The 22,635-nt window shown below is 45.0% G+C and overlaps 1 protein-coding gene and 1 pseudogene across 1 annotated transcript in view; one reads left to right on the top strand and one right to left on the bottom strand.

The window, feature by feature from the left end:
• GABRR2 (gamma-aminobutyric acid type A receptor subunit rho2) overlaps positions 1 to 9,543 on the top strand; it is a 44,393-nt gene extending 34,850 nt beyond the window's left edge. Inside the window, exons 5-10 of the mRNA XM_061207033.1 lie at positions 841 to 923; positions 1,112 to 1,252; positions 3,357 to 3,509; positions 4,764 to 4,960; positions 5,107 to 5,109; positions 9,232 to 9,543. Coding sequence (XP_061063016.1) covers positions 841 to 923; positions 1,112 to 1,252; positions 3,357 to 3,509; positions 4,764 to 4,960; positions 5,107 to 5,109; positions 9,232 to 9,543 — 889 coding nt within the window. The remainder of the gene's footprint in view (positions 1 to 840; positions 924 to 1,111; positions 1,253 to 3,356; positions 3,510 to 4,763; positions 4,961 to 5,106; positions 5,110 to 9,231) is intronic.
• A 7,165-nt stretch (positions 9,544 to 16,708) lies between these two features.
• LOC133102710 (U6 spliceosomal RNA) lies at positions 16,709 to 16,809 on the bottom strand (annotated as a pseudogene).
• Between the last annotated feature and the right edge of the window lie 5,826 nt (positions 16,810 to 22,635).

The raw sequence follows: 22,635 nt of genomic DNA on the forward strand, positions 1-22,635 counted from the left end.
TTGGGTCTGTGGGTTACATGGGAGGGTCTGAACCTTCTGATGATAGTTAGAACTTTCTAAAGATGAAATGACCACCGTAGTAGGTGCTGACTTCCCTGTCATCGGAGATCTTAAGGTTAGGTTAGGAGACTAATTGAACCTGAATTATCTGAGGGAGATGGTGACCTTCTATGTACCCTCCACCCCTGAGAGCCTATGATTCTAGTTTATTGGTAATAAACAAAAATAGGTAATTATTGGTAATAAACAAAAATTAGGAAAATAACGATAGCTACTGTTTATTAGGTGCTACTGCAGATTGGTTTCTGGGCTGACTTGAGTGATTACACAGTCTCATCCCACACCTTGTACAGTTCGCCAGAATTCAGTGCTACTAGCCTTGAGTCGGGGCTGGGGAGGCAGGGCATAACCTCCGGGCATCTCTGGGGAAGACAAGTCTCTGGATGCGGGCAATGCCCAGAGAAGGGTACAGGCGTGGGCCATGCACAGCCGGCAGCCTCAGGAGCTGGGATCCGGGCAGAGCAAATACCATCATCTACGGAAGACAAAACTCTAAAAGTTAACTTAGAGAGACTTCCCTGGCAGTCCAGTGGTTAAGACTCAGTGCTCCCAATGCTGGCGGCATGGGTTCGATCCCTGGTCAGGGCGCTAAGATCCCACGTGCTGCACCGCGTGGCAAAAAAAAAAAAAAACAGTTAACTTAGAGTCCTGGGTTTCCGAGCTTCTGAAGTAGACATGAAGAGGCAGCTGCCCTTGGTCGTGTCTTTGTCCTCCTTACTCTGGGCAGGTATATGAGCCAGTAACTCACTGCACGAGCCAACATGGTTTTTTGGGTTCTAGGATTACAGTCACCGCCATGTGCAACATGGATTTCAGCCACTTTCCCCTGGACTCCCAGACCTGTTCTTTGGAGCTGGAAAGCTGTAAGTGTCTGTACTCGTAATAGCAAATCTTTGCCTTATTCCCTCTCTGTGCCATTTTAGTAACTATGAGACTGAGTACTGCCTGCCAGGGATAAGACCTATTTAATCCCTGGCTGAGGTAGGATGGCCCTGTTGCTCCTGCCTCAGAAGAAAAGGAGTCAAATTAACTTATTTTCCTCTTCCCAAAGATGCATATACAGATGAAGATCTGATGCTGTACTGGAAGAATGGGGACGAATCCCTGAAAACAGATGAGAAGATCTCCCTGTCTCAGTTTCTGATTCAGAAATTCCACACCACTTCCAGACTGGCCTTCTACAGCAGCACTGGTAGCTAACTTCTGCCGCGGTCGGATTCAAATGGGGAAGAAATCACATTAGAATTCTTTTTCAGTGTTAACTTTTTCCCCTTCCAATGAAAATAACTTTTCATCATTCTGATAATGCCCAGTCCAACAGGACATAAACAGCACTTAAAAGCAGAGGCTTTAAAAGTTGCTGCCCTCTGAACTTCCATGGTCAGAGGTAGTCATTCTGAACAATTCAGCAAACACCCTTGCAGACATCCTGCTTTAATTATGTAATTTTACAAAAGTAGGGTCAGAGTGTACACGCTATTCTGTAACCTGATTCGTTTGACTTAACGATATGGGGAAATGTATTTATTACCTGTGTATTTATGTATTTATTACTGGATTTACCTATGTATTTATTACCTATATTCAGAGCTATAGGTTCATTTCTTATGTGACCTCTTCTTGGACTTTGGGGCCATGTTTGAAGTTTTGAGAGGATCCATTTGTCCGCTCTTCTTGAATCTCACCATCAGCCCTTGTGTTAGTTTCCTAGAGCCGTCCTAACAGAGTACCACAAACTGGGTGCTTGAAACGATAGAAATGTGTTCACTCACAGTGCTGGAGGCCAGAAGCCTGAGCGCCATGCTCCTTCTGAAGGCTCTGGGGAGGACTCCTTCCTTGCCTCTTACTAGCTCCTGGTGGTCATGGCATCACTCCAACCTCTGCCTCTGTTGTCACGTGTCATTCTCCCTGTGACTCTGGTCTTCCCATGGTGTGTCTCTGTGCATCTATGTCCAAACTTCCCTCTTCTTTAAGGACACCGGTCACTGGATTATGGGCCACCGTAACTCAATATGACCTCGTCTTACTTTGATTACATGTACAGAGACCCGATTTCTCAATAAAGTCACATTCACAGGTGGTGGGATTTAGGACTTCAACCTACCTTTATACGCTACACAGCTCTGCAATATAGAGCTGCAATACACAGCTCTGCAGCAGCCACAGGACCCTGGAGGACTTCTCACTTCCTTACCCTTTGTCCCAGTGCTGAGAAGCCTAGGACTGGCTGTGGGAAGCTTTTGGGCTACCGTCTGCCCCTGCATGGCCACCATCTCCCCGTTCGCCTGCCCCCAGCCCCACCCTTCTGTTTGCAGCATCAAACACTGGAGAAGAGCGAGTCCCAGCCAAGGTTGCCTTGGTGTCAGGACAGCCCACACCTGCTTTCCCTTTATGCCCATGGTGCTCACCCCATCCCTTTCTTCTCTTTTGCTCTGATGTGCATTGCCACACAATTTTCTTTTCTCATCTGTTCTTGGCAAGTTCAAATCAACTCTCTTTCTAAAACCATTTTTAAGAGTTCCCGGTATAACTTTTACTATGTGTCACTGTTTTGAGTGCTTTATATGAATTAACTAATTTCTACCCAACAGATCTGTGGTGTAGATCGTAGTATACCCAGTTTACAGATGAGAAAACTGAGACTCAGAGAGATTAGATTTTAGAAAGGAAATGTATTATACTAAGCCAACCAATCATTAACTTTTTTCTTTTTGGCCGCACTGTGAGGCTTGTGGGATCTTAGTTCCCCGATCAGGGTTTGACCCCGGGCCCCAGCAGTGAGAGCAAGGAGTCCTAACCACGGGACTGCCAGGGAATTCCCTATTTTTTTATTTTTTTTTTGGATCATTAACTCTTTTTTCTTTTTAATTTATTTTTGGCTGTGCCGGATCTTAGTTGTGGCACACGGGATCTTTTTGCTGCGGCGTGCGGGCTCTTCGTTGTGGTGTGCAGGCTTCTCTCTGGTAGTGGTGCCCAGGCTCCAGAGCATGCAGGCTCAGTAGTTGTGGTGCATGGGCTCTCTAGTTGTGGTGTGTGAGCTCAGTAGTTGCGGCACACAGGCTTAGTTGCCCCGCAGCCTGTGGGATCTTAGTTCCCTGACCAGGGATCAAACCCGCGTCCCCTGCATTGGAAGGCAGATTCTTAACCACTGGACCACCAGGGAAGCCCCTTGGATCATTAACTTTTAACTTTCTGCTGAAGATGAGTGTGATGACAGGGGAAGAAGGGCCCCCAGGGAAGGAGTTTGGTTTTGCCTCTGCGATGGAACCTCACTGGCTTCTTCCTGTGTCCCCCAGGCTGGTACAACCGTCTCTACATTAACTTCACGTTGCGTCGCCACATCTTCTTCTTCTTGCTGCAAACCTACTTTCCCGCCACCCTGATGGTCATGCTGTCCTGGGTGTCCTTCTGGATCGACCACAGAGCTGTGCCTGCCAGAGTTTCCCTGGGTAAAAGCATTTGATAAGGTGTGATAGGGTGGTTATTTATTTATTTTTTTCAATCAATCACTATGTAAAGGAGAAGTAAAATCATCATTCAGGGTCCTTAACCGATGGGCTGTCAGAGTCAGAAGGAGCGAACTTTCCTCCTGCTTCTTGCTTTCCATTCACATACTGCCCTCAGTTTCCCAGACTACACTGTGAAAACCACAGGGAGCTCAAACCGCATCAGCTCTGCTCGAATCATTTCAGAAAGATAGCAGCTACTTGGGGTGTAGACTTCCACCACTGGCAGTATCAGAGCTCAGTACTTTGATAAATAAGACAATTCGACAAATGCCCAAACTTACTCTGCAAATACAAAAACTTTGTTGGCCTTATTTAGACAGACTGAGAGTTTGGGAGCGGGGCCCATATTTCATGATTTCTGGGAAGGAGAGGGCTGTACTCCCTGGAGCTGCGGTTTAGTCCTTCTCAGACCCTAAATGCCAGAGTAAACATTTGCAATTCATCATTGAGATTTGGACAAAATCAGGTTGGGCACTGAGACATGTGAGGGTTTGACCAGCAAGGCACAGTGAAGAAGAAACCTGTATGACAGGCTTCCAGGAATTTCCACAGTCTTCCTGGACTCAGATGAGGGAGGATGTGTTCTTTCCTTGACATTTGGGAAGGTTCCTTGAGAGGGGTCCTGTAGCCCCTGCTTTTTAATTTTTATTTTTTTATTGAAGTAGAGTTGATTTTCATAGCCACTGTTTTAAAGTCCACATCTGAGCAGATCCTTTGGGAAGCTCTGCTGATCTTAGCAACCACATTGCAGAAACCCAGGCTCCCAAGTGGCTCAGAGTGAAAGGGGACGGGCAGTTGGCTGGGAGGAGAATGGGTGGGCTGCGCGGGAGCAGATCCCTGCAGATCCTCACACCTCTATGAGCTGGAAACGTGCCCTGGCCACTTCCTATTAGATGTAAGAGAGAGCAAATGTAAAATGGGACTTAGTGAACTTATTTACAAAACAGAAATAGAGTTACAGATGTAGAAAACGACCTTATGGTTACCAGAGGGGGAGGGATAAATTGGGAGATTGGGATGGACATATACACACTACTATACATAAAATCTCTTTAAGCATCATAAGACCTTGGAAGAAACATACTACAAAAATCAATATAAAAGGGTTAATAGTTGAAAAAAAAAGGGACTTAGTGAAATGTGAGGGCAGCTGTGTACCCTTGTCAGTGGCTGAACTAAAGCTGGATGCTGCAGGGATCACCACGGTGCTGACCATGTCCACCATCATCACGGGTGTGAACGCCTCCATGCCCCGCCTGTCCTACATCAAGGCCGTGGACATCTACCTCTGGGTCAGCTTCGTGTTCGTGTTCCTCTCGGTGCTGGAGTACGCGGCCGTCAACTACCTGACCACCGTGCAGGAGCGGAAGCCGCAGGAGAAGGTGAGAGAAGTTTCATTCGTTTCCTTGTTGGAGCCCATGCTGCTGGTTGGATGAGAATAGCGGGAGGGAGCTTTCATGGAGAAAAGGGAGATGTTTGTGCAAAAGGAGGAGGATCCGTTTTAGAATATCCTAGCTTCCATCACAAAGGATCCCAGAAAGTAGAAAGCCTTTGGACAAAGACTAGGAAGACTTGGGTTCTTGGGCCCAACTCTGCCATTTATGTTGGGCCTCAGTTTCCTCATCTGTTAAAAAAAAGTATAACAGAACCCTCACCCCACCTTCCTCCCAGGGTTATTGTAAGGGTCACAATACCCTTACAAAAATGTATATGAGAGTTGTTTTGAAACTGTGTGGTTCTAGATGCACATAAATTATCACTATCATTACTGAACCTGTCTAGGGAGAATGTCTCTACGTCCTGTGAACAGACAAGAGGAAAGTTCTAGCATAAAAAACTCCTGTATTTATCAGTGCTCTGGCCCAGTGAAAATTCAGCCACACATAACCTTAGCCTTTAGACTCATTGGAAATACTATGCTATCTATAGATACTGCACTATAGTAAAGTCTACTATGGGACGGAATGCAAATGGGGAATTCAGGGCAATGCACCTGGGCAGAGAGGGAAAATCTATTCTATTCATATGCGGACTCTTATTAATCACATTAAGAAATAAAATGCCAACTTGTTACCAAATCCTTGCTAGTCATTGTACTGATCAAAATGGGTGTTTACCTAAAAGGTGTTAGAGATCAGGGGACGTGAAAATTCCACATTTATGTGTGTCTAGCTGGCTGGGAGCTCCTTAGCAAAGGGAGCTTTAAATTTTAGGAAAGAGGACCTGTTGCCTTTTTAAAAATAGTCTTTTAATTCCCACATTATACCTGTTAAATATTTCCAGTTGTCTTCAAATATGCTAGATTGTTTAAGAGTTTATATTTTAAATTGTCTTCAAAATACTTTTGCTTCAGCATTTGAGGATTTGTTCAATTTTTTCTTTTTTTTTTTTCCCCAGCTGGTGGGATCTTAGTTCCCCAACCAGGGATCGAACCCAGGCCCTTGGCAATGAAAGTGCCGAGTCCTAAGCCCTGGACCACCGGGGAATTCCCTCAAATTTTGATAATCTGTGCATTGATCTTTATCAAATGCCTTTAGAATATACTTAAACGCTTTTGATTTGTAATCTGTTAGGCTTTCCTTGTGTAGAGCTGTTCAAAAAATAGCAAAGCCTTCATCCGACAGATATGCGCCCATGAACCATTAACAGCGCATAACTTGTACTCAGGCAGGTCATTAACCTGTTGCCATACGATGGGCCCGGTGTTTGCCAGTGATGATACGATGCTGGCTGAAGAGCAATGAGGAAATCATCCGTGGACAGCCCTTTGGGCTCCAAGTCTAGCTCCATGTCTATGGGAACAGACAGCCGGGAAGTGAGGGCTTGTTCTCCACTGTTGTCAAGCACGCGGTTGAAAGGCTGAGAAGCTGTGGCTGCTGGGGAGGCAGACCGGTGGGAGGACACGAAATCTCTCTCCCGCTGCCCCACAGAGAAACCACTGTTCACAACGTTAACATGGCCCCCAGTGGAGCTGAGGGTCCCAAAGTGGGAGCCCAGGAGCACCTGGCCTGGATTCACCTTCTCAGCCTATTAAAGATGAAGATTAAGGGCTGGACCCCAGACCTACGGGCTCAGAATCTCTGGAGATGGCACCCTGGAATTGGCCTTGCTGACAAGCTCCCAGGCAATTCTGATGCTCACTGAGGTTTGACTTCTGCTCTGCAGAGGGCAAAGTTGACTGGAGCCTGCTAGGTTCACCATGGTTCAAAAGGGGACTCACGCTGCTTTGGGTTGAAACCGGCAGGCAGAGTTTAGTTCTGCTCCCCTATATGTGCTTGAATTCTTTGGCTGATCATCCAGACCTGTCTGGTGCGCCAGGTGCCCCTTAATTTTTCTTAGAAATGAGCTGATGTGGGAAATAGAGGTTTTCCATAATTTGGGGGCATTTCCTGATTCTAACTCAAAATCTTAAATGTCTGTTTTTATTTTAGCAGAAAGAATTTCAGTTTAGAGCAAGGAAAAAGAAGACCCATGTCTTACAAAAAAGAAGTCCCCAGTGATATAACAATATCTCACAATTTTACCAAAGTTTGGATGTGATTTTAGCTAAATGCAAAGAATTGAATAGATGACCTCTCACTGACCTTTTATCCTTAAAATCTATGAGTTAATTATTCTAGGAATATATTAATGTGCTACTTAATTATTGTTGCTGATGGGACAAGACATAGAAATAACAATGAAACAATCATGCCTGATTAAAAAAATAGCTCTCCAAACCACGGATTTCTTCAAGTGTAAAAATACTTCAAGTTATTCTGATTTGACATAAAATCATTCATCTATTTTTGCATTCTAAAGCTTCCTGGTATCCATCTGCGTATTTCAAGATCCATGACAATAGGAGGAAATGTGTGAAATGTCATTATTTCACTTTCCCAGATGGAAAAACAGAGGCACCACAGGGCTGAGAGCCAGGTTAGAAACATATTAAAGCCAACAGGTTGAGAATAAACCCAAGGTCAGTTGGCTGGATCAGGCAGGCGTCATACCTTTGGCCAGCATCAGCCAAACACAAACCTTTTTTACTTGGGTATGTGAATCCTTGTTTAAATTTTCAATAATCTGTACATTGATTATTATCAAATACCTTTGGATTATATTTAAATACTTTTGATTTGTAATCCATTGGACTTTCCTGTATAGAGTCGTTCAAAACATGCCAAAGCCTTGGGGCTTCCTTGGTGGCGCAGTGGTTAAGAATCCGCCTGCCAATGCAGGGGACACGGGTTCGAGCCCTGGTCCGGGAAGATCCCACGTGCTGTGGAGCATCTAAGCCCATGCACCACAACTACTGAGCCTGAGCTCTAGAGCCCGTGAGCCACAGCTACTGAGCCGGCGTGCCGCAACTAATGAAGCCTACGTGCCTAGAGCCCGTGCTCCGCAACAAGAGAAGCCCCCGCAATAAGAAGCCCGCGCACCGCAATGAAGAGTAGCCCTCGCTCGCCGCTCACCGCAACTAGAGAAAGCCCGCGCGCAGCAACGAAGACCCAAAGCAGCCAAAAATAAATAAATAAATAAAATAAATTAAAAAAAAAAAATAGCAAAGCCTTCATCCAACAAATATGGGTTCATGAACCAGCCGTTAACCGGCGCCAGCTTTGCTGACTCAAACGGTGGGGAGGAGTTAAGATCATTCCCTTCCCTCCACCTTATAATTTCTTATATACATTTTCATACTCACAGAAATGGTTGAAAAAATAGGATAATATACATTCATACACCCTGCCCCTCCATCCAACATTGTTGACATTTTGCCATTTTTGTGTGAGCTTTTTCTCATATAAACATACTTTTGTTGGTGCAGCTGAACCATTAAAAAATACATGACAGGGGAAAGTGGGGAGGGGGATAAATTAGGAGTTTGGGGTTAACAGATACACACTACTATATATAAAAGAGATAAACAACAAGGACCTACTGTATAGTGCAGGGAACTATCTTGTTATAACCTATAATGGAGAAGAATCTGAAAAAACATGTATATGTGTATATCTCTCTGTCTCTCTCTCTATATATATATCTGAATCACTTTGTTGTACACCTGAAATTATGCAACACTGTAAATCAATTATACTTCAATTAAAAAAAAAACTTAGAGGGTTATCCAAGAAAAAATATATAAATAAAAAAATAAAAATAAAAATACATGATAGGTACCATGACCCTTTACCCTTAAGTGGAACTCTTTAGAATAAGGACACTCTCCTACCTAATCATCTTTTGATTCATGCACGCAGTGGTGGAGGTCCACGGCTGGAACCAGAAGAGGTGTGTTTAAAGTCCTGAATCTGACACTAACTGTCTGATCCCAGGAGAATTGTGTAGCCTCTCTTGGTCTTAGTTTTTGCTTCTGCAATTGAGGGCATTTGGACTAAATCAGTGGTTCTGGATCCTGGCTGCATAGTAGAATCACCTGGGAGCTGTAAATTAATTAGTCTAGAGTGGAGCCTGGGCATGGCCAGTTTAAAGAGCTCCCAAGGTGACTCCAATACACAGCCAGGATAGAGAATTGTTGGACAAAGTGATCTCTGGAGATGCTTCTAGTTCTGCCTTTTCTGTGGTAAAGCCATGGGCTTTACTCTCGGCCCAGGCAGCCTCCTCTGGGCCTCTCACAGGCCTAAACATGCCTGACATCTCCCCTTGTGTTTGCTGCCCACAGTTCCCATGCATGTGTGGAATGCTCCACTCAAGAACCATGATGCTAGGTGGAAGCTGCAGTGAGTCTGAGGGCAACAGCCTGGCCGGGTACCCGAGAAGCCATATTCTGACAGAAGAAGAAAGGCAAGACAAAATAGTGGTCCACCTGGCCCTGAGCAGTGAATCCAACTCCTCCAGGAGGAAGGGGCTTCTGAAGGGCCAGGTGGGTCTTCGCATCTTCCAGAACACCCACGCCATCGACAAATACTCCCGGTTGATATTCCCAGCTTCCTACATATTTTTCAACTTAATTTATTGGTCAGTGTTTGCCTAGGGGCTCTGAGGCTATGCCTGGGAAAGGGCACAGACATCTCTGGTGTCTGGCCAGCCGCCCACACGTGGACCTGCTGAGCGTGTCCCCTCACAGACAGAGCAGCTCCTGGACCACCTCGAGCAGCATCCTGGCTCCCGGAGGAGCCCAGGAGCCCTCCAGCTGCCCTCCCCCAGGCCTCGTGGGCTTGCTCATCGTTCATGCCGTGTTGTGTCCCACTTCTTGCCACTCTGGGACTGTCTTCTTCTGTTCTTGTGTGTGAACAGGTTCATGAGAGCCTCCCTCCAATAAAAAAAGACTCAAATGCCTCCCAGATGAATGTTCTGAGACCCTTATGAAGCCTAGGATTCAGTTGTAAAGGGAAGGGAAAAATGAAGGGCAAGCTTAGGGGCATTCTGGATAGGAGACAGGAAATTAAGATTCAAAATCGGAATAAAAAAATCTGTAAACCCTACACTGGATTAAGTGCCTATCTAGGAAAGGAAAAAAACTCAGATCCCAGACAGGAAATGATTTGACCTGGGTGAGTCTGGCAACTCGCATGATTTTGCGATATTAAGGGACATCATTCATTCATACATCCATTCAACCATTCATTAAATATTGAATACCTGCCCTGTGCCAGCACTTATTTTTCTCAGCAATGTGTGACAACATGCTTTGAGTATTGCCAACCAGGGAAACATCACCCAAACCCATCAAAGTGTAGAGTTTTTATTGGGGGCTGGCCATCTGGATACAGCTGACTGCCTGTATGGCTGACTTTAGTCTCCAGTTCCTTCAGAGGCTGAGCTGATAAATCTCAGCATGAGACCCCATCATAAATCACATTGTTAGCTTAGACCATCTGGCATGGCCGTAGGCCCCTAGGTGAACAAACACCCTCCAATCAGGCAGGACAGTCCAGGGGTTTAGAAGTTACCTCCCAGGAGCTAGAGGCCAAGGCCCAAACCTTTCTTTTGTCAAGGTTAATCCTTTACTGCACAGCAATCATTGTCAATTCCTCATTGTTAATGTGAATTACTCTGCTTCTAGTATAGATTCATGCAGCAAACATTAAAAAAATCCCTGCACTAGATATAGTAGGGTCCACATTAAGAGTAAGAGATCGTCTTATTCTTGTATAGCTCTCAGAAAAAGGACTGATCAAGGATATGGTATACGATTACATGTAAGTTAAAAAGTATTAAGCGCAACAAAAATGGTTCAACATGTAATGGGAATTCTAAGGAAGGAAAGAATGATTTCCAGTGGAAGACTGGATCTCGTGGAGAAAACAGCTTCTGAGCTGCTCCTTGAAGGTTGATTTGGAGAAGAAATGTTCATGCTAGGTGCACATGTAGAAAGTACGTGCTAGATATGTGCGGTCTGATATGGTAGCCACTGGCTATGTATTTATTTAAATTTAAGTTAATTAAAGTTAAATAAAATTAAAAACTCAGTTCTTGCCCTGTTGTGCTAGCCACATTTCAAGTGCTCTACTCAATAGCCACATGTGGCCAGTGACTACTGTATTCGATAGTGCAGATCTAGAGAACATTTCCACAATCACAGAAAGTCCTGTTAGACAGTGCTGCTGCAGTTGGAAGGATCGGCCTGAGCAAAGGCATGAGAGAGGCAGGAAAGTTTGGGATTGCAGAGTATAGTTTGCGGGGCAAGTCATCTGTTTTGGCTGGATCCTAGGTTGTAGGAAGAGGTGAGAGACCAGCTTTTTCTGCAACACTAGGGGTCACAGCAGGTCCCCCGCCCCTCCCAGTGCTGATGAGGACAGCTTCCCCTCCACGGAGTTGCCTGGCCCAAGACCAGCGGCTCTCCCAGCTTCAAGGACAAATGAAGAATGAAGGTACGTAAACAAGGAAATTGGATGGTACAGGGCACCTGGACATGTTTAGAAACTTTTACTCTCTAGAGACTCTCCTAGGCCACAATGCTGCTCAAAGAATGATAATTATTGATACATTGTCGTTAAATATATCCTATTGCTTTGGTTGTCTTATTTAATTCCAATACTGCTCTGCTTCTGACTACATTGTCTTCATAAATTGAGGCTCATATAACATGGTGGCCTGATCACACTTTAAAAAAAAATAAAGATGTATTTTAACTAGCTTATACAGTGAACTGGAGTTCATTCTGTAGCAAACATGTAGAATTGTAAATAGCATTTTATCATGTGGAACCGTGAACCAATGACACCATCAGATTTAGCACAGCTTTATTGCAGTGTGATAATCTGCCTCTACTTGAGAAAAGTAGAAAATTAAATGAGGTAAAAAGGAGACAACAGTAGGAGTAGAGAACAGGAACTAAGGAAATTCTGAGAACGGAACGATTCACCTTAGAGACAGGAAGATAGAGGAGTAAACATAATTGTTATCAGGGATGCTTGAATGATACTTTATTTCACTGAATCTAGTGTGTACTAGGGGAAATCCTTCCAACCTTGGCAGGATTTATGTGAGAACTGAATTAGGAACCCTACATCCCACTCTCACCGTGGCGCCACTATCAAATGTAAGATGCACCCATAGTTTATGTACCATCAAGCAAGAAAAAATGCTGCTAATTAAATTATAGCAGCCAATGATTATAAGATGAAGCCTGACTTCACCCATATTAAATTGTGAAAAATGTGCATGTAAGAATAAAAGAAGTAGGTATTATACAAAAACTGATGATCAGACATACCTCTTTGACAATAAGGAGCCAACATTTATTGTGCACTTGTCTTCAAGGCCTCGTGACTGGGTGAGGGGATGGGGTGGTGACAGATAAAGAAATGCATGGGAAACAGCTTTCAGCCGTTAAGAAGCTTACAGTGGTAACGGGCATGGTTCAAAGGAGGGGGAGATTACAGCATTTGAGGAGTAGTGTTATTTATGGTAAATTCTGAGCAATGGATAGGTATAATTTCAACTAGTAGAAAGGGGAGGGAATATTAACATGGAGAAGGAAAGCTTGGGTGTGTTTAGGAGACAGTGAGCAGACACTCCACCAAATGCACAAAAGTCTTGGGTTCTCATCCTTCTAGTTCCATGACCCTGGTGTCAAGGGTCCTTCCAGGTTCATTCCACTTAGAGTAAACCTGGGGAAGAAACTGGACGGGTCTGGTCTGGGCCATGTATGTCAAAGATAATCAGCGTTCTGGGCTGTGAGTAAGTTTAGAAAGAACTCTTTGAAACCACTTTGATTTGGTTCAATCTTTTTGTAAACCTCAGCAGAAGGGAGAGCATGAATTTGGAAAATGGAAAGCTGCTGAGTTTCAGGGAACCGATGAGGCAGGAAAATAATGATAATAATGTTAAGCTCAGTGATGTTTGAGAACCTCCGCCTGTGTGCTGACATTGACAGAGACCAGGAAGCCAGGCGAAGGAGCTATTCCAGTGGAAGGTGAGGAGTTTGGTCTGGCAAGCAAGTGGAGGTGTCAAGTAAAAAGTTATAAACACTGGTCTGCAGCTGGAGGGAGGTAGAGATTTGGAACTACCCTCCCCGATGTGCTCAATGAATGAAGCTATCAAGGTGGACAAAACTCCTAAGGAGAGAAGCGGAAGAGAGGAGGCCTGCAAACACGAGCTTGGGAGTATTTATTTAGGTGGGAAGAGAAGGGTTGATCAGAGAAGTGGAAGGAGAAGCAGAAGAGTATGTCACAGATGCAGGAGGAAGGCATACTCTCAAGTGGAGGAGGGTGGGGCTGGGGGCGAATAATAACCACAGGAATTGAGAAGGGTAAGGGCTATGAACAGATGTGGCAAGATGGAGCCCAGAGGCTAGGCGGGATAAATCATGCAGGTGGATGGCCTTCCGTGGCAAAGAAGAGGGACCGTTCTCTCCAGTGTAAGAGGTTTATGTAGGTAGAAGGAAAAATGTTCAGAGAACTGCTATTTACAATGGAAAACCGGACTTCCCTGGTGGTCCAGTGGTTGGTTAAGACTCCGTGCTTCCAATGCAGGGGGTGTGGGTTCCATCCCTGGTCAGGGAGCTAAGATCCCATAAGCTGTGTGGAGCAGCCAAAAAAATAGTAATACCATGGAAGACTATTTTAGACTCTTGTTTACTTGGAGGACTTAAAAATAACACTACGGCATATCTAGTGTGGGTGAAGGTTGTGGTCTCAATGGTGCATTCCCCAAACTCTTCAATTGGAACTGGGGGGCGTGGTCCAAGAACAGTGTCTATAACCCAGCTACCAGGTCTGTGGACAGAGCTTGGGCAGCAGCAGTCTCGAGGACTCGTGCCGTCCTCCGTCTCCATACACGTGGGGTGGGCACTGCCAGGAGAGAGCGTGGCACCTGCCTCAGCCACCACAGAAGACGGGAGGACAGACATGAAAGCAACTGCACCGGGACTTCCCTGGCGGTCCAGTGGTTAACGCTCTGAGCTGCTACTGCAGGGGGCGAGGGTTCGATCTCTGGCTGGGGAACTAGGATCTCACGTGCCCCACAGTGTGGGCAGCTGCGTTGTGTAAAGGATGGCATATCGAGTGCTTTCTCTGTGCCTGGCGCCATGGTGAGAGCGGGATGTAGGGTTCCTAATTCCGTTCTCACGTAAATCCTGCCAAGGTTGGAAGGATTTCCTCTAGTACACACCCACGGAAGTGTGCTGCCTTCCATAACTGTGTGAACACATCAGGTAGGTGGACTTTGCATGAAACAATTCATTTCTCATGGTATTTTCAGGGAAAAGTGATTTATTTCCTTACTTAGATGGACAGAGAAGGGGCTGAAAATAAAACCCAAATTGGCCTGGGTTGTGCTGAAACATGTCGGCCTGGAGTTATCCCTGCACCCAGATGGAACCTGGAATTAAACTAGGACACGGGGTTGGCTCCTTGAGGCTGGAAGCTGGCCTGTGGGACGTGCAGCCATTCAGAAGGGCCTACCCACCCCCAACTCCCCACCAATCCCTAAGAAATGTGACACACGTTAAAATGGTACCCACAAGGAAGGCTGTGTGCCCAACATGTGTCTGAGGGCGAGTACACTGGCCTATCTGCCCTGAGAGCTAAATCTGGTGCCAGAAGGGCCCTACATCCCAGCCTGTCCAACCTCCAGAGCCAGCGGAGCGTGTCCACACCTGTAGTATAAATACCTTCCCCACTAGCGGAGTGACTAAAACACTCAGTCCTCACCTTCAGACCTGCAGATGTCATCATGGAATGGCATTTGGGTCAACCCTTGAGAACATTAGGTTTGGGGTTTAAAAGATAAATAGAAAAACCAACCTCAGGTGTAGGAAACCATTGTTGAATCTAAACTGGCCAGGTTTATGATGGCAAATGCACTTCACCTTGTCCATTTAGCCCAAGGCATCTCACACTTTAACGTGCCTATTAGTAACCTGGAGACCTTGTTAATAAACTTTATTTATTTTTTAAACTTTTTAAATTAATTTATTTTGGCTGTGCCGGGTCTCAGTTGTGGCCCATGGGATCTTTAGTTACAGCATGCAGACTCTTAGTTGTGGCATGCATGCAGGATCTAGTTCTCCGACCAGGGATCGAACCTGGGCCCCCTGCATTGGGAGCGCGGAATCTTACCCCCTGGACCACCAGGGAAGTCCCTGTAGACCTTGTTAAAATGCAGATTCTCATTCAGTAGGTTTGGGAGGGGACCTAGGATTATGCGTTTCTAACAAGCGTCCCGGAGACGTCAGCGCTGCTGGTCTGCAGACCATATCTCAAGTAGGGAGGCCCTAGAGACCACCTTCCCTCATTATTTAAAGTTGAGCTCAGATGTCACCTCCCCTTTGTGACTTTTCCTGACATCCTCTCCCTTGCCCAGGCTTAATTTATTTTTAACTCACCTGTGTTTCCAAAGCATCTTATGCATTTGTGCACTGACGCACTTCCTCTGTGTTGTGATTGTTCTCCTTAATCCATGCTTCCCAGCCTTGGTTTAGTCACCTGGGGAGCTGTTGAAAAAATTCTCAGTGCCTGAGCCCCATCCCCAGAGTTCCTGGTTTTCTTGTACTCACAACTCTTTTTCTGGTTGTTGTTGTTAATAACACTAACTCTTTTTAAAAGGCTGGTAGTAAAGTCTGAAATAAATTTCTCTGGGAGAGTTTTGCATAGTTTGCTAACTGGGTTCCCTGGGATACAAGGGGCTCTCTGGGGGTACTTCAGGGTCTGCTCTGGGGGAGGACCCTGGGAGATAGGAGAGCAGGAATGAGCAGAGTGTGTGGGGACCGGGCTGTGGAACCAGCCAGAAAGCGGGGGAGGGCACTGAGGAAAAGAAGCCCACCCTTCCTCTTCCCAGCGATCTGTTCATCCCGATCTTGGGCAAACAAACCAGCCCAACAGGGATACTTAACCTACTATGAGCAGGTGCTTTTACAGGAACCCAGTCCTTTAATCCTTCCAAGAATCCAGTGAAGTAGGGTTTAGAGGCGGTAAGAGGTAAAGATGGCAAGTTACAGGCCAGAAATGGAACTGGGACTTCTGGCCCCAAAACCTTTTCACTTTTTACGTTTTCCTCCTATAAAGCTCTGGGGTCCGAGACACAAAGGGCCCAAGGGAAGTTTCCATCTTCTCCTATCAACATTCCTCCCATCAGTCCAGAAGGTACCTGGCCTCCTGGCATGGGTGGAATGGAGGCCGGAGGTGGGAGGGACAGGCAGGCACCGCCACCCGCAGAGCTTTGGTTTTCTGCTCTGACATCAGATTTGCCCAAACTGCTGGGAGGAAGATTCCAACCCCAGGTCCTGGTCCTCCGGTTGCCAGACTCTTCTAGCCTCCAGCCTTTATCCAGGTCCTCCTCCCGTCACCTTTCCTTTTCCCCCAGAGAGCACCTCTTCTCCCCCACGTCTGCGCTGCCGTGGCATTGGAAGGGCTGCAGAGTGCAGCATGGCCACGAACCTCTCTCCTTCCTCCTGTGAGCAGACAGAGTGCACGTGGGTGAAAGCTGTAGCAGAGGATGTAATCACAGAGGTAACAAGCTCTAGAACGTCAGCTCCAGTGGGAAGGGTTTTTGTCTATTTTCTTAGCTGCTGTATCTCAGGGTACATAACAGTGTTTGGCACATGTTAGATGCTCAGTAAGTACTGACAGAAGGAATTAATGAAAGCTACTGTTTTTTGTTGTTGTTGTTCTTTTTTTTCTTCAATTGAAGTATAGTTGATTTACAATGTTGTGTTAGTTTCCGCTATATAGCAAAGTGATTTTGTTATACATAAAAAATATGAACGGTTCACAAATTTGCTTGTCATCCTTGAGCAGGGGCCATGCTAATCTTCTCTGTATTGTTCTGATTTTAGTATACAGTATGTGCTGCTGAAGCGCCACGAAAGCTACTGTTTGTAAGTACCCACTATGCTCTAGATGCTGTGCTACACATAGATTATGGTCATTTTTGTCTCCAAAAACCTTAGGCTTTTGCATTTGTTTAATTTTAATTTCACTGTTTTCCTTGATTATTTTCTTTTTTTAATTGAGATGTTGGAGAAGCAGGAGACAGTTGTGCCTCGCCTATTGCAAAAATGTAGCAATAAACTTCCTCAAACTAAGATATTCTTCATAGTTACACTGTTTACACATAAGGACACTTTTTTTTTTTTTTTTAAAGGCAAGGGGATTTAAGATTATCTCCAATAAGGCATCTTATTTCTGTAACTCATTTTATTTATTTATTTATTTATTTATTTTTGGCTATGTTGGGTCTTCGTTTCTGTGCGAGGGCTTTCTCTAGTTGTGGCAAGCGGGGGCCACTCTTCATCGCGGTGCGCGGGCCTCTCACTATCGCGGCCTCTCTTGTTGCGGAGCACAGGCTCCAGACGCGCAGGCTCAGTAGTTGTGGTTCACGGGCCTAGTTGCTCCGCGGCATGTGGGATCTTCCCAGACCAGGGCTCGAACCCGTGTCCCCTGCATTAGCAGGCAGATTCTCAACCACTGCGCCACCAGGGAAGCCCCCATGTATGTTTTTTACAGAAATTTTTTTCTAACTCTCCTGTTTGTAGAGAAATTGTTTCAAAGATATTGCTTTATAGCTTTGCAATTAGAAAAAAAAGATGCTTTACTTACGTCATGTCGTTTACTCTTAGCTTTTGCAATATCTTATTCCTGTTCAATATGCAAGCAGGAAACTAGAGATTAAGTAAATGCTTTTTGCCAGCTGTGTGACCTTGAGTAATCTACTTACTCTCTCTGAGTTTTAGTTTCTCCATCTGAAAAAAAAGAAGGTGATAATTTTGGCCTCTTAGGATGGATGTGAGGACTGAGTTAAAGTGTCTGAAGTACTCAGCCCAGTGCTGGGCCCAGAAAAATAAGAAGTAGACAAAGGAGAGGAGAAGGAAGGGGATGAGGAGGAGGAAGAAGGAAGAGAAGGGAAGAAGGGGATGAAGAGCGTTGCCAACTTTTAACTTTGCTAGATGAAAACATTTAAAACCACCCTATAACCCAAATACACTTCCATCTATAATTGCAATCATTTCTAAACCAACAACAAAAATTTTCACACTGAAAATGTAGGAAGACCTGATCTCAGAATATAAAATCCTTCTAGTTTGCTCTTTACCCTGACGTTTTCATCAAAAGGACAGATGAAAACTTCATCATGGACCAGCCGGAGCTTTTGGGGACCACCTTTCTAGGGGGATGTCTCGCCCTTCATTTTGCGGATAAAAAGCCAGACCCAGAGAGGTTGAGTAACAGGCATCATGTCAGACAGCTAGTTTTTAAAGGAAAAGTGCCTGCCCAGATATCCCCTTCTGCCGGTTATAGAATTCAAATTAGTTAATATGCATCGAATTACATGAAGTTGGTGACAGCACGCGACCTGGGTTGAGACTTGTCACTTTGGCTACAGATTTCATCCTCTCAGTCCTCTGACCCACCAGGACACCTGTGAACACCCAGACTTCGGTACTGCACAGGTTCTCTCTGAAGTTGGAATATGATGGCCCACCTCTCAGGATTCTTCACTGAATCATGCTTTTCACTGAGCATCGCACAGTATATTTCTGGCCTCAGGAGAAGTCCTTTGAAAAAATTTGCTTGATGTCACTGAATACCATCCAGGTTGATGCATTTGCTTTCAGTGACTTGCTGAATGTCACCTGCCTGAGTTTCAATTAGACTCAGCTACGAGCGACAGAACATGGGCTTACGAAGAAAGAAGTCTGGAAGTGGCAGCCCAGCGTGGTATAGCAGCTCTGCCCCATGCAGTCCTCAGGGACTGAAAACCCAGGCTCTTCCCAGCTCACGGCGTGTGGCCCTAGAGTGTGGCCCTTGACCTCATGATCTAAGATGGTGGCAAGAGCTTTAGCCAACATTTCTGCCACTGGAGAAGCAGGATGCTTAAGGGGATAAAGGAGGAAAAAGGCATGCTGGCTATCTTTCAAGGAAAGTTCCAGGAGGCTGCCACACACTTCGCATTGGCCAGAACTTGGTCCCTTGGTCACATCCACCTGCAAAGAATGCTGGGAAATGTACTTATTCCGAATAGACATATACCTAGCCCAAAACAGGGAAGTCTGGAAGAAAGGGAAAGCATAGAGTGTAGGAAAGAGCAGTTCCTGCCATACTAGGCAAGAGCACACCCACTGGTTTTCATTCAGCACCAGCTGAGAATTGTGGGGAAGCTCATATCTGAGAATAAAATATTTAGCCTTTGCCTTCTCCCTCCCTGCCTGTCCCTCCCTTCCTGTTCTACCTCAAGTGTGAGGTGGAGAGAAATGGGGCTTTCTAAAGCATTGTGGTCATGCCAGGAGCTTCTGTTACAGCTGAGCTCAGAGAGACTTGGAATGTTTCTGTGCCTGGAAATAGGACCTGGGCAGTGAGTCCCCACCGCAGTTTATTTTGGGAGAGGGTAGGGTTTCTCCCTTTCCCTCCAGCTCTGCCGATTTGGGGGGCAAGCAATGGGGTCAGTAAACCTGGGCAATTCTCCTTGGGGTAGACTGCGGAGTCCCAAAGCCCCCAGTTCCACCGGCTGCCCCCTGTCCTGCCCACACTCTAAGGGGAGATTGATCACCAGATTCAAGAGGGCAGGACACGGCCTCCATGGTGATTCACTGTCTTAGTTGTCTTCCCAGGAGGGGTGGAGGGTTTGCCCAGAGTTACCCCCATCCGCATTGTCAACAATAGTACATTGTTTTGAGATGTCCTGCTGGCTGAAAGGATGTAAATGTGATCACAGAGGAGAGGAGAGGTTCTTCTGAGTTTGAATATTTTTAAGAAATTGAGTCAGTAAGCAAATATGATAGACATGTATTGAAAATAAGAAGAACACCAGAGTGAGATAAGTAGCTGGAGTTTATTGCTCTGGAGGTTCTTTCTTAATAAAAGAAAAAAGACTACCTTTAAAAACAACATTGTGAATAAAAATGTGTCACTAAATGAGTTAGTAGTCTGGACCATTTGATTCAAATTACTGCTTACCTTAAGGTCATAGTGTCCAAGAACAAAGGTATCTGTTGTTTTCTACCAAATTATCCTGCTCTTGTCTAGTGAATGTTAGTCAATAGTCCGCATGAATATGGGCATCTAAATAGTTGGCATGTCTAGTCATATCTGTATTTCTGGAAAACTACCTTTTAATAAACAATTATTACATAACCTACAGCTGACAGTTTTTATTGGACATGATTTACATGCAGTAAAATGCACAGACCTTAAGTATACCATGCAATGAATTTTAATGTATATACCCTTTAACCCACCTTCCTATCAAAAGATAGACCGTTTCTGACACCTCATAAAGCCTCCTCACATTCCATTTCCAGTCAGTCCTCATGTTCACCTCCCCGTGACCTGACAACCAATGTTCTGAGTTCTATCACCATTAGATTTGTTCTGTCATTTCTAAAACTGCATATAAATGGTAGTATAAGGTAGGCACCCTTTTATGTCTGAGTTTTTTCACTCTACATAACATTTTTGAGATGAATTCATGTAGTTACATGTATCTGTAGTTCATTCCTGTTTGCTGCTGAGAAGTAGCCCATTGTTTGAATAAATTGTGATTTCTTTATCCATTCTCCTGTGATAGATATTTGGATTGTTTCCAGTTTGGAGAAGTAAAGCCTCGTATGATAATTAAAATAAATAAGTTAAATAAACAAATAATGACTTTATAACTCATAAACAAAGAAACTGGCAGGTGCGCAGGTGTGTGCGCGAGTGTGTGCCTGACTTAGCAGCACAGAGGCATGCTCATCAAGAAGTCCCTGGGGGCTTCCCTGGTAGCACAGTGGTTAAGAATCCGCCTGCCAATGCAGGGGATATGGGTTCGAGCCCTGGTCTGGGAAGATCCCACATGCCGCGGAGCAACTAAGCCTGTGCGCCACAACTACTGAGCCTGCGCTCTAGAGCCCACGAGCCACAACTACTGAGCCCACGTGCCACAACTACTGAAGCCCGCGCGCCTAGAGCCTGTGCTCTGCAACAAGAGAAGCCACTGCAATGAGAAGCCCACGCACCGCAAGGAAGAGTAGCCCCCGCTTGCCGCAACTAGAGAAAGCCCGCCCACAGCAACAAAGACCCAGTGCAGCCAAAAATAAATAAATAAAATAAATAAATTTATTAAAAAAAAAAAAAGAAGTCCCTGGACTACATCAACAGATGAATGGATAAAGAAGATGTGGCACATATATACAATGGAATATTACTCAGCCATAAAAAGAAATGAAATTGAGTTATTTGTAGTGAGGTGGATGGACCTAGAGTCTGTCATACAGAGGGAAGTAAGTCAGAAAGAGAAAAACAAATACCGTATGCTAACACATATATACGAAATCTAAAAAAAAAAATGGTTCTGAAGAACCTAGGGGCAGGACAGGAATAAAGACGCAGACGTAGAGAACGGACTTGAGGACACAGGGAGGGGAAAGTGTAAGCTGGGACGAAGTGAGAGAGTGGCATGGACATATATACACTACCAAATGTAAAATAGATAGCTAGTGGGAAGCAGCTGCATAGCACAGGGAGATCAGTTCGGTGCTTTGTGACCACCTAGAGGGGTGGGATAGGGAGGGTGGGAGGGAGACACAAGAGGGAGGAGATATGGGGATATATGTATACGTATAGCTGATTCACTTTGTTATAAAGCAGAAACTAACACGCCATTGTAAAGCAATTATACTCCAATGAAGATGTTAAAAAAAAAAAGAAAAGAAGTTCCTGGACTAAAGCTCAGAGGTGGCGAACATACACTTGAACTTTGCTTTGGGTGGACACAAGGGTGAGTGAAGAATTTGTAGAAGTTGGTAGGATGAAGCAAAATTCATGCAGTTTTAAAAAGTTGTTATCTATCAGTTGCAATCAAATGAAGAAAATAGGCTTGGTTTGAAAAGGCACGTCTACAATTTAGAGATGAGGCAATCCTGATGGGCTCTTAATTGTTCCATTTTACGGTGGAGAACATCCCTGGGCTCTTAGTTTCCTTAGGTGTAAAGCGGAGGCACTAATTCCTACCTAGCCGACCTCCTAGGGTTGGTGTGAGAAGCAAATGAGAGAATGTTAGCTTAAAGCTCTAAGGGCAAGGTGGTGGTGGTATCTGTCACAACTTCACAGTTTTCCCTTGAGAGACTACAGTGGAACATTTTACATGTTGCACACTTTTTGTTTATTAACTCATTTACCTCCCTAAGAAGTAAGTGCAGTTGATGTCTTTCCATTTTACAGATGAAGAACTTGAAGCCTGGGCAGGTTTACACCCAGAAGCCACCCAGGTATACATGGCAGCACTCGGATTTGAACCCAGGTTGAACTGGCTCAAATCTGAGCTGTTACTATTGTGCCATCTGCCTTTCTAAGCACTTGTCATCATACCTCCTCCTAGCCGCCCACTGTACAGTAAATGTCTTCATCCACAGCCTTTCTTTCCTCGTGGGAGGGTTGCTATATTCAAATTCTTTGGCATGTTATCTACTAGATGTAACAGAAGGAAGCTGAAAGTTTGCCTAAAATCTTAATGATTTCCCTTTTTGGTCTTCCTGGAGGTTTGCAGTGAGATGGTTGAGTCAGCCATATTCTTGGTGTAAACTTTGTATTTGCAAAACAATCAAAACCTCTAACCAGCTGGAACAAAATCCCATGAGCTCCTACATGTGGCTGCCTTTCTCAGGACACACAGCATGGTGTCCCACTGAGGTGGGAAATGCCCC

This window comes from Eubalaena glacialis, chromosome 12 (genome assembly GCF_028564815.1).
Source record: "Eubalaena glacialis isolate mEubGla1 chromosome 12, mEubGla1.1.hap2.+ XY, whole genome shotgun sequence".
In the NCBI taxonomy this organism is placed as follows: domain Eukaryota; kingdom Metazoa; phylum Chordata; class Mammalia; order Artiodactyla; family Balaenidae; genus Eubalaena; species Eubalaena glacialis.